The sequence below is a fragment of the Meriones unguiculatus genome, chromosome X, assembly GCF_030254825.1.
Source record: "Meriones unguiculatus strain TT.TT164.6M chromosome X, Bangor_MerUng_6.1, whole genome shotgun sequence".
Classification (NCBI taxonomy): Eukaryota; Metazoa; Chordata; class Mammalia; order Rodentia; family Muridae; genus Meriones; species Meriones unguiculatus.
The window spans coordinates 71,127,256-71,139,793 of record NC_083369.1 but is presented as its reverse complement, the minus strand read 5'-3'; the positions used below and the strand labels follow the sequence as shown (position 1 = coordinate 71,139,793).

Here is a 12,538-nt window from a genome sequence, read left to right as displayed (position 1 = left end):
GAAAATCAACCAGAATATTGGAAGTTTGTTAAACAACTAGCCTGAAGTAGACAATGCAGAGACAGAAGAGAGGCTCTGCTTCAAAACAAGGTAGAAAGAGAGAACCATTTCTCAAAATGGGGTCCTCTCACTTCCAAATGCATGCCATGATATACCCTGATGCACACACACACACACACACACACACACACACACACACACACACTTGCCCTTTCTCTATGGTTTGCTGTGTTAGGCACACACTGCTCCTAGTGTTGGCAGTACAAGGCATTTCTGGGTCCTGGCATGTTTGGTGTACACTTGTAATCCCAGCACTCAGGGAAGTGAGAAGGGAGATTGAGTTTAAGGTCAACTTTGGGCTATATTATGTCCTAGGTCAATCTGTTTGTCTTAGCAAGACCTTGAATTAATGAATTATTCTGGCTTTGCATAGCAGTGTCTCTGCTAATTCAGGTGGCTGTTCAATTTCTGTGAACCAATTCATTCATGTTTACAAAGGAATGAATCACCAATGCTTTCTTCTCCTAGAACTGAACTCAGACCAGCATTATTTTGGCTCTCTCATCACATACAAATTATTTATGTTGAAAGAAAAGTCTGATGCATTTTGTCAGCTTTGGCTTCAGGTACAAGAAAATGTTACACTGTATGTTGGCTCTGATAATTTCAGGTGTCTGCCTAAGCCATCTGTACTGAGAGGCAAAGTTAAGGTGAAGGTGCCACTGAGAAACATAACTTAGCTATCTACGTGTATGTATCTGTTGAAAGTACTGTAGAGTAGCTTCTACATGTTGGAGATAAAACCATCAATAAGACAGATGATGGTCAATGCTGTTCAGTGGTGGCACAATCCTTTAATTCAGGCAGAAACAGGGGATCTCCGAGATGGAGGCCAGGCTGAACTAACAGCCAGGGATCTTACACAAAGAAACCCTGTCTTGGGAAAAAAGAAGAAAAAAGAAGGAGAAGGAGGAGGAGGTGAGGAGGAGGAGGGGGAAAAGATAGATGGTCCTGTCTGTCCTTGAGGAGTATTGAGTCTGATGAGAAGATGTGATGATAACTATCAAGGACAGAATGTGAGCCCATTTTTCCTCCACTGCCATGATCAGAAAAGGAAGATGGCATAATTTGGCATCGTACCCCCTCCCTCCTTTCCTCCCAGCCTCACCCTTCCTCCATTTTCCTTCTATCCCTCCTCTTTTACTCTTCAGAGAAGGGAAGCCTTCCCACTCTTAGAAATGTTTAGTGCTGCTTTTGTTAACTAACCACCCCCTTAGCTGTTGTTCTTCTCATTTCTTTTAGAACACAGACATGATTATTCAGAAAAAGTAATATTTTCTAATGGTGTTTACCTTTATAAGCTCAGAAGAATCAATTTATTATTTAGTTATACTTTTAGAATTTAAAACAATTTTTAAATTCAAATATATTTTGATCATGCTCTTTTCCTCCCCCAAGTCCTTCTAGATCTTTCCACCCTCCCTACCCACTCAGCGTTTTTAATTGATAAGTAGATTTTTATACTGAAACAGTGCACGGGAAAGAAGGGAAAGACACATGACATGCTAGGCATCATTTAATAAATTTAATAAATTAAGAAGAAGTCTCACAAAACTCAGGAGAAGGCAACATACAGGAATGAGAAATAAGAGAACACTTTGCAACCATTGACAAAAAATACCATTTGACAAAGGAGGAAAATTACAGGAAATAATATAAGGCAGTCTGTTTCACTTGTCTTAAACAGTATATGTATATAATAGTACATCAAAATGATTTAACAGTAAGTTCACCACGCTTACATTTGTCACATGAGCTGTTTTAAAACACTTATAAAAGTTTGTAGATTTAACATTGAACTGTAAGATTTATTTCGAAATGAATGTATATATATTTATTTTGGAATATACAGAACTTACACAGAACTTACGAACAGCACACAAGTTGAGGATAATTGCTCTGTTGGGTACTATTAAGTACTACTACTTGATGATATAAGAATTATTAACAAATGTGCTATAAGCTATCATTCAACTTATTGCTAGCGCTTTTGGACCTCTGTGGTTTATCCTTTTGTTTCTTTGTAAAACATGTGCTATGAGCTTGCCCTGATAGATATGAAAGAAATCAGATGTTTCCAATTTTCTCTAATACAATACTTCAGATCTGAGTGTCTCTTATGCATTGCCAAAGAAATTTTCTCCAGCACTTCCTATATTAGCATCTCTAGCTCACATTGATACTGATCAGTGGATTCATGCAACATACATGGCGTACATGCACAGCACCATCTGTATGTGCAGAACTCATGCTCAATGCATGCTGTCTGTCTTCTGACATTTCCATTTTAATGAGAAGTAGGTCATCTCATTCAATTTCAGGTAACTGTTTTAACATGCAGTTCAACTGACCTAACAGGCAGGTAGACTTCACTTTCTTATCATGTTTGGGCATGCTCAAGGAATTGACTGACATTTGGCAGTGTTGTAAATCAAATAAGAGACTTTTTGAGTCTCCTCAAATACAGCCACTCTCCCACTGCCCCTGTAGCAGACAGTTGAATTTATTTATGCTGTGTGTTGAGAACACACAGGGTTTTTTGAAATTCAGATCTGACCTTTACTGATTTCAAGATCCTAAGAGTCTGACTCCAGGTGTACAAGTAACTGTCTGACATAAGAACTAGCATGATGAATTCTTCAGAAATTTTTCTACAGTTGTGTGAAATGGACACACATGGAAACATGATTATTGGGAACATGTGTGTACCCTGCACACAGCATAGGCTTAATGATCTGACTTGAGCAATGTTTGAAAACTTTTCATGTTTTTTCAGTTTTATTAAAATGGTACTTAATTCTTAGAGAGCAGCAGGCCCACGAATGAAACAATATCCAACATTTATTGGAACACAGCACTATATTTGAAAAAATATTTAAAGTTCTAGTAGGTAATTGCAGTACAATGGAGAGCTTGCGACATTCACAATTTAGCTGCAGCCTTTCCCTGCACTAGAGAGTTTGGAAGGATCTGAAATAGAGATAAATTTTGTTTAAAATCCAAATGGAAACTCTGTATTTCTATTTTTCCCAGAGTTCAATAAAAGCGTCTTTTTAAATTACTTTTTTTTTCACATTCTAAGGGCCTAATTCAGTAGTCCTTAATCAAGTAAAACTTCCAAGTTCACAGTTCTTTACCCTTCTCAGACTAGTTTTACTTAAAAATGGACTGCTAATTTGGGTCCTATAGATAGAAGTACCATAATTAAGAAAATATTTTAATAAGGCTCAAAAATGCAAATTTCACTTTGTGTGTAGCACAAGAATTTCCAGAATTCTGAGCTCCAAGTCCAATTGATGTTGAATCCTGGATTGGGAAATCACTGTGGGATTGATTTTGTTTCCAAGTTTAGTCTCGGAATTAGGTATTTACTAAGGACCAGAATGAAACACTAATTCCAGTTTGCTTGTTATAATAATCAGAATTTGAACACTGTCCTTAAGAAGTGAAAAGCTGTTTGGTTGTATATCTCTTTAGCATCCTTCCACTTCTGTAGTCCTGGTTAAACAGCTGCTATGTTAAAATACCACTATGTTTGTGGACAGACATTGCAGTGAAAAACTGACACAACACTCTGACAATGTCAAATTTTACCCCACTGTGTAACAACAAAGTTTAATTTTGTCTCTGACTCACTGATGGATATTTTTCACAATGGGCAGAAACTATCTAACTGTGTTTATGTGTGTAGATGAGCAGAACGAGTATTTAAAGTACATATTTATATTGTTACTCTGGATAAGATGTCACTGAGTCCATCAGTTTAGGTTTGAAATATGAGCACAGTCATGTGCATCATTTTGGTCTCCTGCAAATGCCACCTGAGATAAACATCAACATTTCCGCATTCACAAAAGAAACAGAGGTAGGAAGGAAGGAAGCAAAGAAGGAGCAAGGGGAGAGAATAAGGAAGGAAAGGAGAGAAAAACACAAACATTATTATTCATCAAGGAATCAAAATAACTTAGTCTCCATCTATCATAAACAGTAAATATAGAACCCCAGATCTCACTGATAACACATGATTATTAAGTACAGGGTTGCAAAGCTATTTATGAAAACACTGTTTTGTCACACAGCCATATTTACATTAGATAAGATCCATAGGAAAATCATGGGGGAAAACTTTCCTACAAGAGCTCTCCTGTGCGAAGGCTGTGCTTACACACTACTGATCCTCTCGCTGACTACATTGGAGGGGTTGACTGGCAGCTCTAAGTTCTCCACCTGCATCTCTATGCCAGGCTCAGTGTCATTAGCTTTCCTTGCCACATGTTCATTGGTATGCTGATAAATATTAACATTGATCTTCCTCCCAGACAAAGCAGTGGCAGCAACCCTAGGAATCTGTCGAACAGGAGGCTTTTTGTCTGGCTTATAATCGCAGCGCAAATACTTAGAGAAAGCCCTTCGGTAAATTTTGTTGAAGAGAGTGTACACCAGAGGATTGATGCCTGAACACACATAGCCAATCCAAACAAACACATTGAGAAGCTTCTCCATTAGCTTTTGGTTACAGGATTTCTCACAAAGAACTGACAGGATATTGGTCATGAAAAACGGGCACCACATAATCAGAAACACAAAGAATACAATGCCAAGGACTTTTGAAGCTTTCTTTTCGTTGTTGATCGCTTGCATGGTACCTCTAGGATGCTTTTCGTTTTTCTTTCGACGTGGCTTCTGGTCTGGATTGGGGTTCGCAGTGTTCTCTTCATCATTGACGTTCGTCTTGCAGCAGCACTTCAGAAAGTTCAGGCTGATTTCAGGCAGGTCCTCCTCGGTGTAGCCTCGAAGTAACATCAGAGTTTGACGGCGCAGGACGTAGATCGTTAAGAAGTAGGTGATCACCATAATCGTCAACGGGATGAAGAATGCCACGAAGGACCCAATGAGAACGAAGTTCGGGTCATTGAGCACGCATGTAGTGTTATTCACGAACACTTTGCTTTCGTCCCTCAGTCCAATCACAGGGATAGGAACTGAAACACCTAAGGGAACAAAAAGGTGAGAAAAGTCATTATTGCACATGGCATGAATGAGCAGGCTTTTTCACAGTCATTCATTACCATTTTTTTCAAAAGGCATTTAGTCTTAATGTTTGTTGAAAGCTATTCACAGCATACCAGGCAGCTTGGGGAAAGTATCGGTGCAATAGATAATGATGGCTTTCTGTGAATTGCTGTAACAGTATAGAATCTCCATTTTTGAGATAAGCTATTGGAAATATGATTACTTCTAAGAGTGGATTCAGTCCATTTTGTCTTATTTATAATCCCTATAACTGTCCTGGTGGTTATTTGTTAGGTCAAGGAATAGCTTCACAATTGTCCTCAGTGATAGCATTATGATCATTTTCCATCTACTGCATAACTGCATTGTTTCACTATTATGGAAAAGCTAATCTATGCATTTTTCTCCTATCTGCAAGACTGTGCGCATGAAACTGAGTCTGCACAAATGCATGTGTGTGTGTATGTGTGTGTGTGTGCGCATGTGTGTGAATGTGTGTATTTATGTGTTTGGGCATCAGTATCACGGTTTCAAGATAAATAATCAGGATGAGGCTGAAGACGTATCTTTAGGGTAGGACAGTAGGCTAGGGTTAGGGATGGGCAGAAGAAAGGGAAAGTGGAAGGTAGATGGGAGAGAGAGAGAGAGAGGGAAGGAGATGGAGATAGAGAAAGAAGAGCGACAGACCTAGAAAATTTTTATTCATAAGGATATGGACAAGTAGTCAGCCAGGAAAATAAACTGGATTCCTGTCTAAAGGAAGGGGGGCAGACACTGATCTTATGCTGAAACCTTCTGAAAACCTTTATAACCCACTGTGGTAGACCACAAATCTATTCTCTGCTCAACACACAGGGGCAGGTTGTCGAGGGAATCTTCATATTAATCTATCATTTCTGCATCCTCAAGAAGTCAAAACGTTGGCACACTCAGATTGTGCCTGTGAGATTCTATCATAAGCTAGCTAGCGGTACTTTGAGCTGCTTGATATCCACATTGCAAAATGGGAGAGGAAGTAGAAGTGTACCTTATAAGACATTTGCTGACTTCAGTGACCAGCTGAAGAACTATGAGCAATTTAATACCTTCAGGGCATGCGAGCTGACACAAGTATCCCTTGTCAACTGCAGTATATTATACTGAATGACTAAAGAGGAAAAACTAGATAATACTGATTGATACTTAATCTCTGGGAAGATGATAAAAGGAGGGTTTGGAAAATTATTAAGTATTTTTCCTAGACATTAAAGTTCTAGTATTTTCGATGAGTCTCTAGAGAAAGAAAACTAAATGACAGTATAAGAAACAGGAAGCAGTGGAACAAGATTTCATCTGATACTGCTCCACAGCCATCTATGTATTGGTACCTAGGCGTGAAAGTAGGGAAGTAGGGAAGGGTATTATAAACTTGGAGACACCTTTCAAACTATTATTCTTGAAGCAAAAAAATTGGGGCTTGAGTAAAAACACTCAAATCTTTCTGTGGCTGCAGGGAAGATGAGCATTCCATGAGAAAGGTATAGACAATTATACCTTTCAAGAATTCTTTAGCTAGAGTGATGCTCAGCAGATCATAGTTGTGGGAACCACATCCTGAAGCTAGTGACTCTGGAAAGTGTGCTGTCTCCCTAGAGGTATGTCTACAGAGGTAGATGTACCTGGACATGAAGGTCCAACATTCTGCTAAAAGTGGAGATTAACAAAGCCAAAAAATCTAGGCCCAGGTGGGCCTGGATAGACTGATGCATCAACCAAGGACCATGCATGAAGAGGACCTAGATGTCCTGCTGTCTTCATGTGGGTTCCCTAGTAACAGAAGCAGGGTTGTCTCTGCCTGCTCTTTGATCACTTATCCCTGGTGATACAGCTTTGCCAGCCTACAGATGAAGAGGATCCAGTCAGTCCAGATGGGACTTGATAAGCTATGGACAGATGGCAGAGGAGGAGAACTCCCCCTTTCAGTGGAATATGGGAGAGGGATGGGGAAAAGGGAGGGAGGGTGGGACTAGGAGGATATGAGGTAGAGGGCTACAATAGGGATTTAAAGTGAATAATTGTAAAAAATTAAAAATACATATTTTTTTTTTAAAAAAGAAAATGCTCTCACTATTTTAAATGCCTTCTGAGAGACAACTGAAGCCCCTAAGGAAGGCATCGTACACTGGGTGTAAGATCAGTGTACACTGACATCACTCAGAATCCACTCCTGGAGTATGATGAGCTCACATTTGTTAAAAGATTTTCTCACCTTCTTAAGGAATCTAAGGAAAGCTTTGTCAAGAAACAATTTGGAGGAGGGGGACCATTATTATGTATTTGAGTATTTGAGGCCAATTGTTTCTTTCTCTCTCTGTCTCTCTTTCTCTCTCTCTCTCTCTCTCTCTCTCTCTCTCTCTCTCTGCGTATGTGTGTGTGTGTGTGTGTGTGTGTGTCTGTGTGTGAGAGCATGCCATAGAATGCCTATGTTAAGAAGATAGTTAAGAGTTAAGAGGATAATTTTTAGGTGTTAGTTTTACCCTTCTGTATCTGAACTTGACTCATCAGGCTTAGAGAAAGGATTCTTTAGCTGCTGAGTGAAAGAATCATGAGCCCCCATGAGGCCAATTTTACACCTAGCATTCTTTTATAGTCTTATATACATTGAGGAAAGAGTAAATCTGATAGCTGTCTTTTATTTCATCCATCCTTTGTGTCAGATTCTGACCCATATATATTATGGATAATAGAGATGAAAAACATTTTTTTCAGCAATAGATATAATTTTTCCAAGTAGTTTAACCCTTTTACTAAGTCTGTAGAGTTATAAATTTTGTTTCTGGAAGCCATGAATGCAGTCACCAAACAAGAAGAAATTAACTTTTAAAGTCACAGTAGGAAAATCATTAATAATAATAACAGTCGCAAGAACAGCATTAATAACAGCACATCATAAACAGATTATTTCATTTTATACTTTAATAACTTAACAGGTAGTGTTAGCAGTTTTCAAAGTGTGCTTCAAGGACCCTGGGAGACTGAGATTTAATTTTTGTGGGGTTAGTTTTCTTTTCTAATTTTTATTATATTTTTGGTGTTTCATAGAAAAGAACTCATGTAACTCAGTTTGGCCTTGAACTTCTGATTTACTTATCTCCACCTCTTGAGTGCTTAGATTACAAGCTTTTTTTTTTCATTTCTTTTTTGTATTTGAATGCATGTCTGTTTTTCGGAATTTAGCTCTTATTGTATCAGTAAACATTTAAAAATTCAAACCTTCAAACAATGTTTTCATTTCTCAAAAAATTTTAAATTGTAGTAAGTTTCATAAATGTAACAAGTAGGCTTAATTTGTTATTATTTAAAGGAGAATCATTTATTAAGTATTTTTATACTTTTCATTTCTTATATCATAAACGTTAAATTTTATATAATTGATATAATATATAACCCACATATACAAAAGTCCTTGGGAGCACTTAAGTGTTTTAAAAAGTATGAAGGGTCCTTAAACCAAAGAGATTGAGAATGCCTGCTTTATGTTAAAAGAAAAGTTATTTAGGGTCTGGAAAGTTAATCTATCAGATATGCAATGTATTCCTTATCATCTTCAATTGAAGCAATAGTAATGCATGTATTATTACACCATTAAGTGTAAAAACTGTAGTACTTCCAGTATCACAATTTAAATGCATTATTTTCATAAGAATTCAGAAAGACATTTATTCTTTGATCAAGATAACTTCAGAAAAGTTAAATTTAAGACTATATACTGATATTTTTTACAATCTTGATTTGATCAAGAGTAGAGATCAACAACTTTTGACATCATATGCCAATAACAATTACAATAACAAAATCTATTTTTTCCTCAGTGTTTCTTATATGTTACCATATGATCCAATTATTTTAAATTTTTATTCTGTAGTTCATATATAATTTAATTCAATAAAGACAACAAAAAGCTAATTTAATATTTCCAAAGTTATCTTTGGTAATTCCACATCATCTTAGGATATTAGGAACAATGGAAGAAAAGTTATAATTCAGTAATGCTATAAGTTGCGTGTGTTGTTTTAACTAATAGAGTCAGATATTATACAAACATTGAAAAATGGTTTAAATAGTAATAATTATTAATTATATTTAACATAAGATGAATCTTTAATAAGCATATAAAATCAAATTAATATTATAGAAACATTGAATTCAGTAATATATATTTCAAGGATTTAAAAATATTACTACTATGTGTATTTTATTGGAAATATATATTTTTGCAACTTAATTATTATGTTATTTAAAGATAAAATGAATCTTCAACAAGAATGTAAAATCTAAATTAACACTATAGAAACATTAAATTCACTAATACATATTACAAGTTTTTGAAAATATGCATTTCTACTGTGTATACTTTATTAAAAATATTATCTATTACTACATAGACAGGAACTACATCAGCTACTAATGCTGCCACTACTACTTTCATTCATTAAGGACTTGCACCAAAAATCGCTAATTCTAAATGTTTACCTACATTCATACTATATTTGCATGCATTATCTCATTTTAATTTCATAAAAACTCATTTATTAAAACTCATTTTGACTGCAACATGTAAGTCTGACTATTACGACTCTTATACATGCTTTACCTTACAAACTGTCTACATGTATTATCTTATTCTAGTCACATAGAAAACTCATTTAGTGAATTTATTGTATTGTAAAAAAGTAAATCTAGAATAATTTATGTATAAATACATTTATGTTAGTTCTTAATACCTTGAATTCAAGCAACACAGATCAGTTCTTTTCAAACCATCAGGTAATATTAATTGTCAATGACTCTAACATGGGTATTTAATTTTTTAAAACATTTTTACATTTATGATGTATAAGTGATAGTATATTATAATCATTGTTGACTAAACAGTAGTTGTCAAACTTAGTAAACTTGGTCTGAGAAAGTATGATAGACACCAGTAGGTGAGGCGAACATGATAACCACTACACTACAGAAAAAACACTAGTAGCTATATTTGTAATATGAGTACAGTACAGAAACACAGCAATACTATGGAAAAGAAAAAATAATAACATATGCCACAATAGTCACAGATAGCTCTAGAGTTGGAAACATTGCCTGTGCCATTCAAACTAAGGTCATTGCTGTTCCAAGAGAAAGCATTCATAACAAAGTAATAAGTTGTCAAGATATGGATAATAAATAACTGTTGAATGCTGACATGAAATGGGCAAATAAATAAATTTTGTAGGACATCCTCACCAACAACAAAAAAAGCATAGATTAGAAAAATTGCTGTTGATGTTTGGAGATGCATCTGATATATCTATTTTCAAGCATTGTGTAGTATCAAAAGGGTATTTTTCATGGACATCTAGGATGAACAAGCTGACATGAATAATCCTTTGCCTCCTTGTGTGAGTCCCTTGAACAACGTAGTTAACAGCATGTGATGAAAGACTCTCATTAAAGAAGAACACAGAAAAACAGGGCTGCTTTAATTTTCAGATGGCAAAGTCTTACTAATATTTGGAGGACTAATTCAGTTATGATATTAGTAGCATAAGAGCTTTAAGGAACACACACTCAAGTTTGAACCTCAAGGATTTTTACCTTTGAGTCAAGAAAGAGCACAGGCACATATGAATATGTATATAAATATGTATATATGTGTGCCTATGTATTTGTTTGTATTTCTATTATAGTGACTGGTAGCATAGTGCTAAGAACTTATTATAAAACATACAGAAAATGTGATCTAAAAGAAGACAGCAAAGAAGAAAGAATGAGGAGACTGAGCTTGTAAGAGCAATGGCTGGGGAATAGAAAGAAATGTTTTATTACATCCCTTTAAAAATGGACAGATTCCAGTATGGTTCTACCTAAGAAAACAATTGCAAAGAGGTTGTAAAAGTTTACATTCCCACCAGCAATGGAGGAGTGTTCCCCTTCCTCCACATTCTCTCCATCATGTGTTGTCACTTAAGTTTTTGATCTTAGCCTTTCTGATGGGTGTAAGGTGAAATCTCAGGGTCATTTTGATTTGCATTTCACCTAATGACTAAGCACATTGAGCATTTCTTTAAGTGTTTCTCTGCCATTCTATGTTCCTCTATTGAGAATTCTCTGTGTAGCTAGGTACCTCATTTCATTTTTAATTGGATTATTTGATTGGTTGCTTTCTACCTTCTTTAGTTCTTTATATAGTCTGGATATTAGCCCTCGTCGGATATACGGTTGGTGAAGATCTTGTCTCAATCTGTACGCTGATGTTTTGTTCTGACAACAGTGTCCTCTGCTTTACAGAAGTTTTTTTTTTAGTTTCATAAAGTCCCATTTATTAATTGTTGATCTTAGAGCCTGTGCTGTTCAGGAAGTTGTCTCCTGTGTCAATGAGTTCAAGGTTCTTCCCCATGTTTTCTTCTAACCGATTTAGTGTGTCCCATTTAATGTTGAGGTCTTTTATCCACTTGGATTTTACTTTTGTGCAGGGTGATAAATATGGATCTATTTGCATTTTTCTACATGTAGACATCTAGTTAGACTATCACCATTTGTTGAAGATACTGTCTTTTTTCCTTTGTATGATTGTGGCTTCTTTGTCAAAAAATCACGTATCCATAGATGTGTGGGTTTATTTCTGGGTCTTCTATTCAATTCCATTGATCCACTATTCTGTTTCTATGCCAGTACCATGCCGATTTTATTTTATTTTATTTTATTATTTTATTTTATTTTTAGGACACTGACAGTGTTGTTCAACCAAACATTTATTTTCTTTGATTTATTTTTATTAATTACATTTTATTCACTTTGTATCCCCCTATAAGCTCCTCCCTCCTCACCTCCCAATCTCACCCTCCCACCCCCTTCTTCATGCATGACCCTCCCCAAGTCCACTGATAGGGGAGGTCTTCCTCTCCTTCCTTCTGATCTTAGTCTATCAGATTTATTACTATTGCTCTGTAGTACAGCTTGAGATCAGGGATGGAGATACCTTCAGATGATCTGTTGTTGCACAGGATGTTTTTGGCAATTCCAGGTATTTTGTTTTTCCATATGAAGTTGAGAATTTTTCTTTCAAGGTCTGTAAAGAATTGTGTTGGTATTTTTATGGGAATTGCACTGAATCTGTATATTGGGTTTGGCTGAGTGGCCATTTTCACTATGTTAATCCTACCGATCCACGATAAAGATAATGCTAAAGGGACTGCTTAAGACTGAGGGAATTGATATCAAGCAGGAAATTCAGTCCATGGAAGGCAAGAAATGTACCAGACAATTTTTGTGTTTTTCTTATTTGTTAAAAGGTAAGTGAAGATGTGAAATACAATTATCTTGAAATTTTATCTATCACATATAGAAAGAGGACATACGATAAAACTAGAATTTTACCATTTCTTACATTTCTGAAGTCTGGAGTAGGAAAGTGGTATATTCTTAAAACTATGGTGAATAT

The 12,538-nt window shown here is 35.9% G+C and overlaps 1 protein-coding gene across 3 annotated transcripts in view; it reads right to left on the bottom strand.

Annotated features, from left to right (window-relative positions):
* Positions 1 to 1,563: 1,563 nt before the first annotated feature.
* Positions 1,564 to 12,538, bottom strand: part of Htr2c (5-hydroxytryptamine receptor 2C) — a 377,148-nt gene continuing 366,173 nt past the window's right edge. For 2 of the 3 annotated variants that reach the window (XM_060374493.1, XM_060374494.1), the window contains one exon: positions 1,564 to 5,051. In XM_060374493.1, the coding sequence (XP_060230476.1) occupies positions 4,222 to 5,051 (830 nt within the window). In that variant the 3' untranslated portion in view covers positions 1,564 to 4,221. The remainder of the gene's footprint in view (positions 5,052 to 12,538) is intronic. The other variant, XM_060374495.1, reaches the window with a different exon arrangement.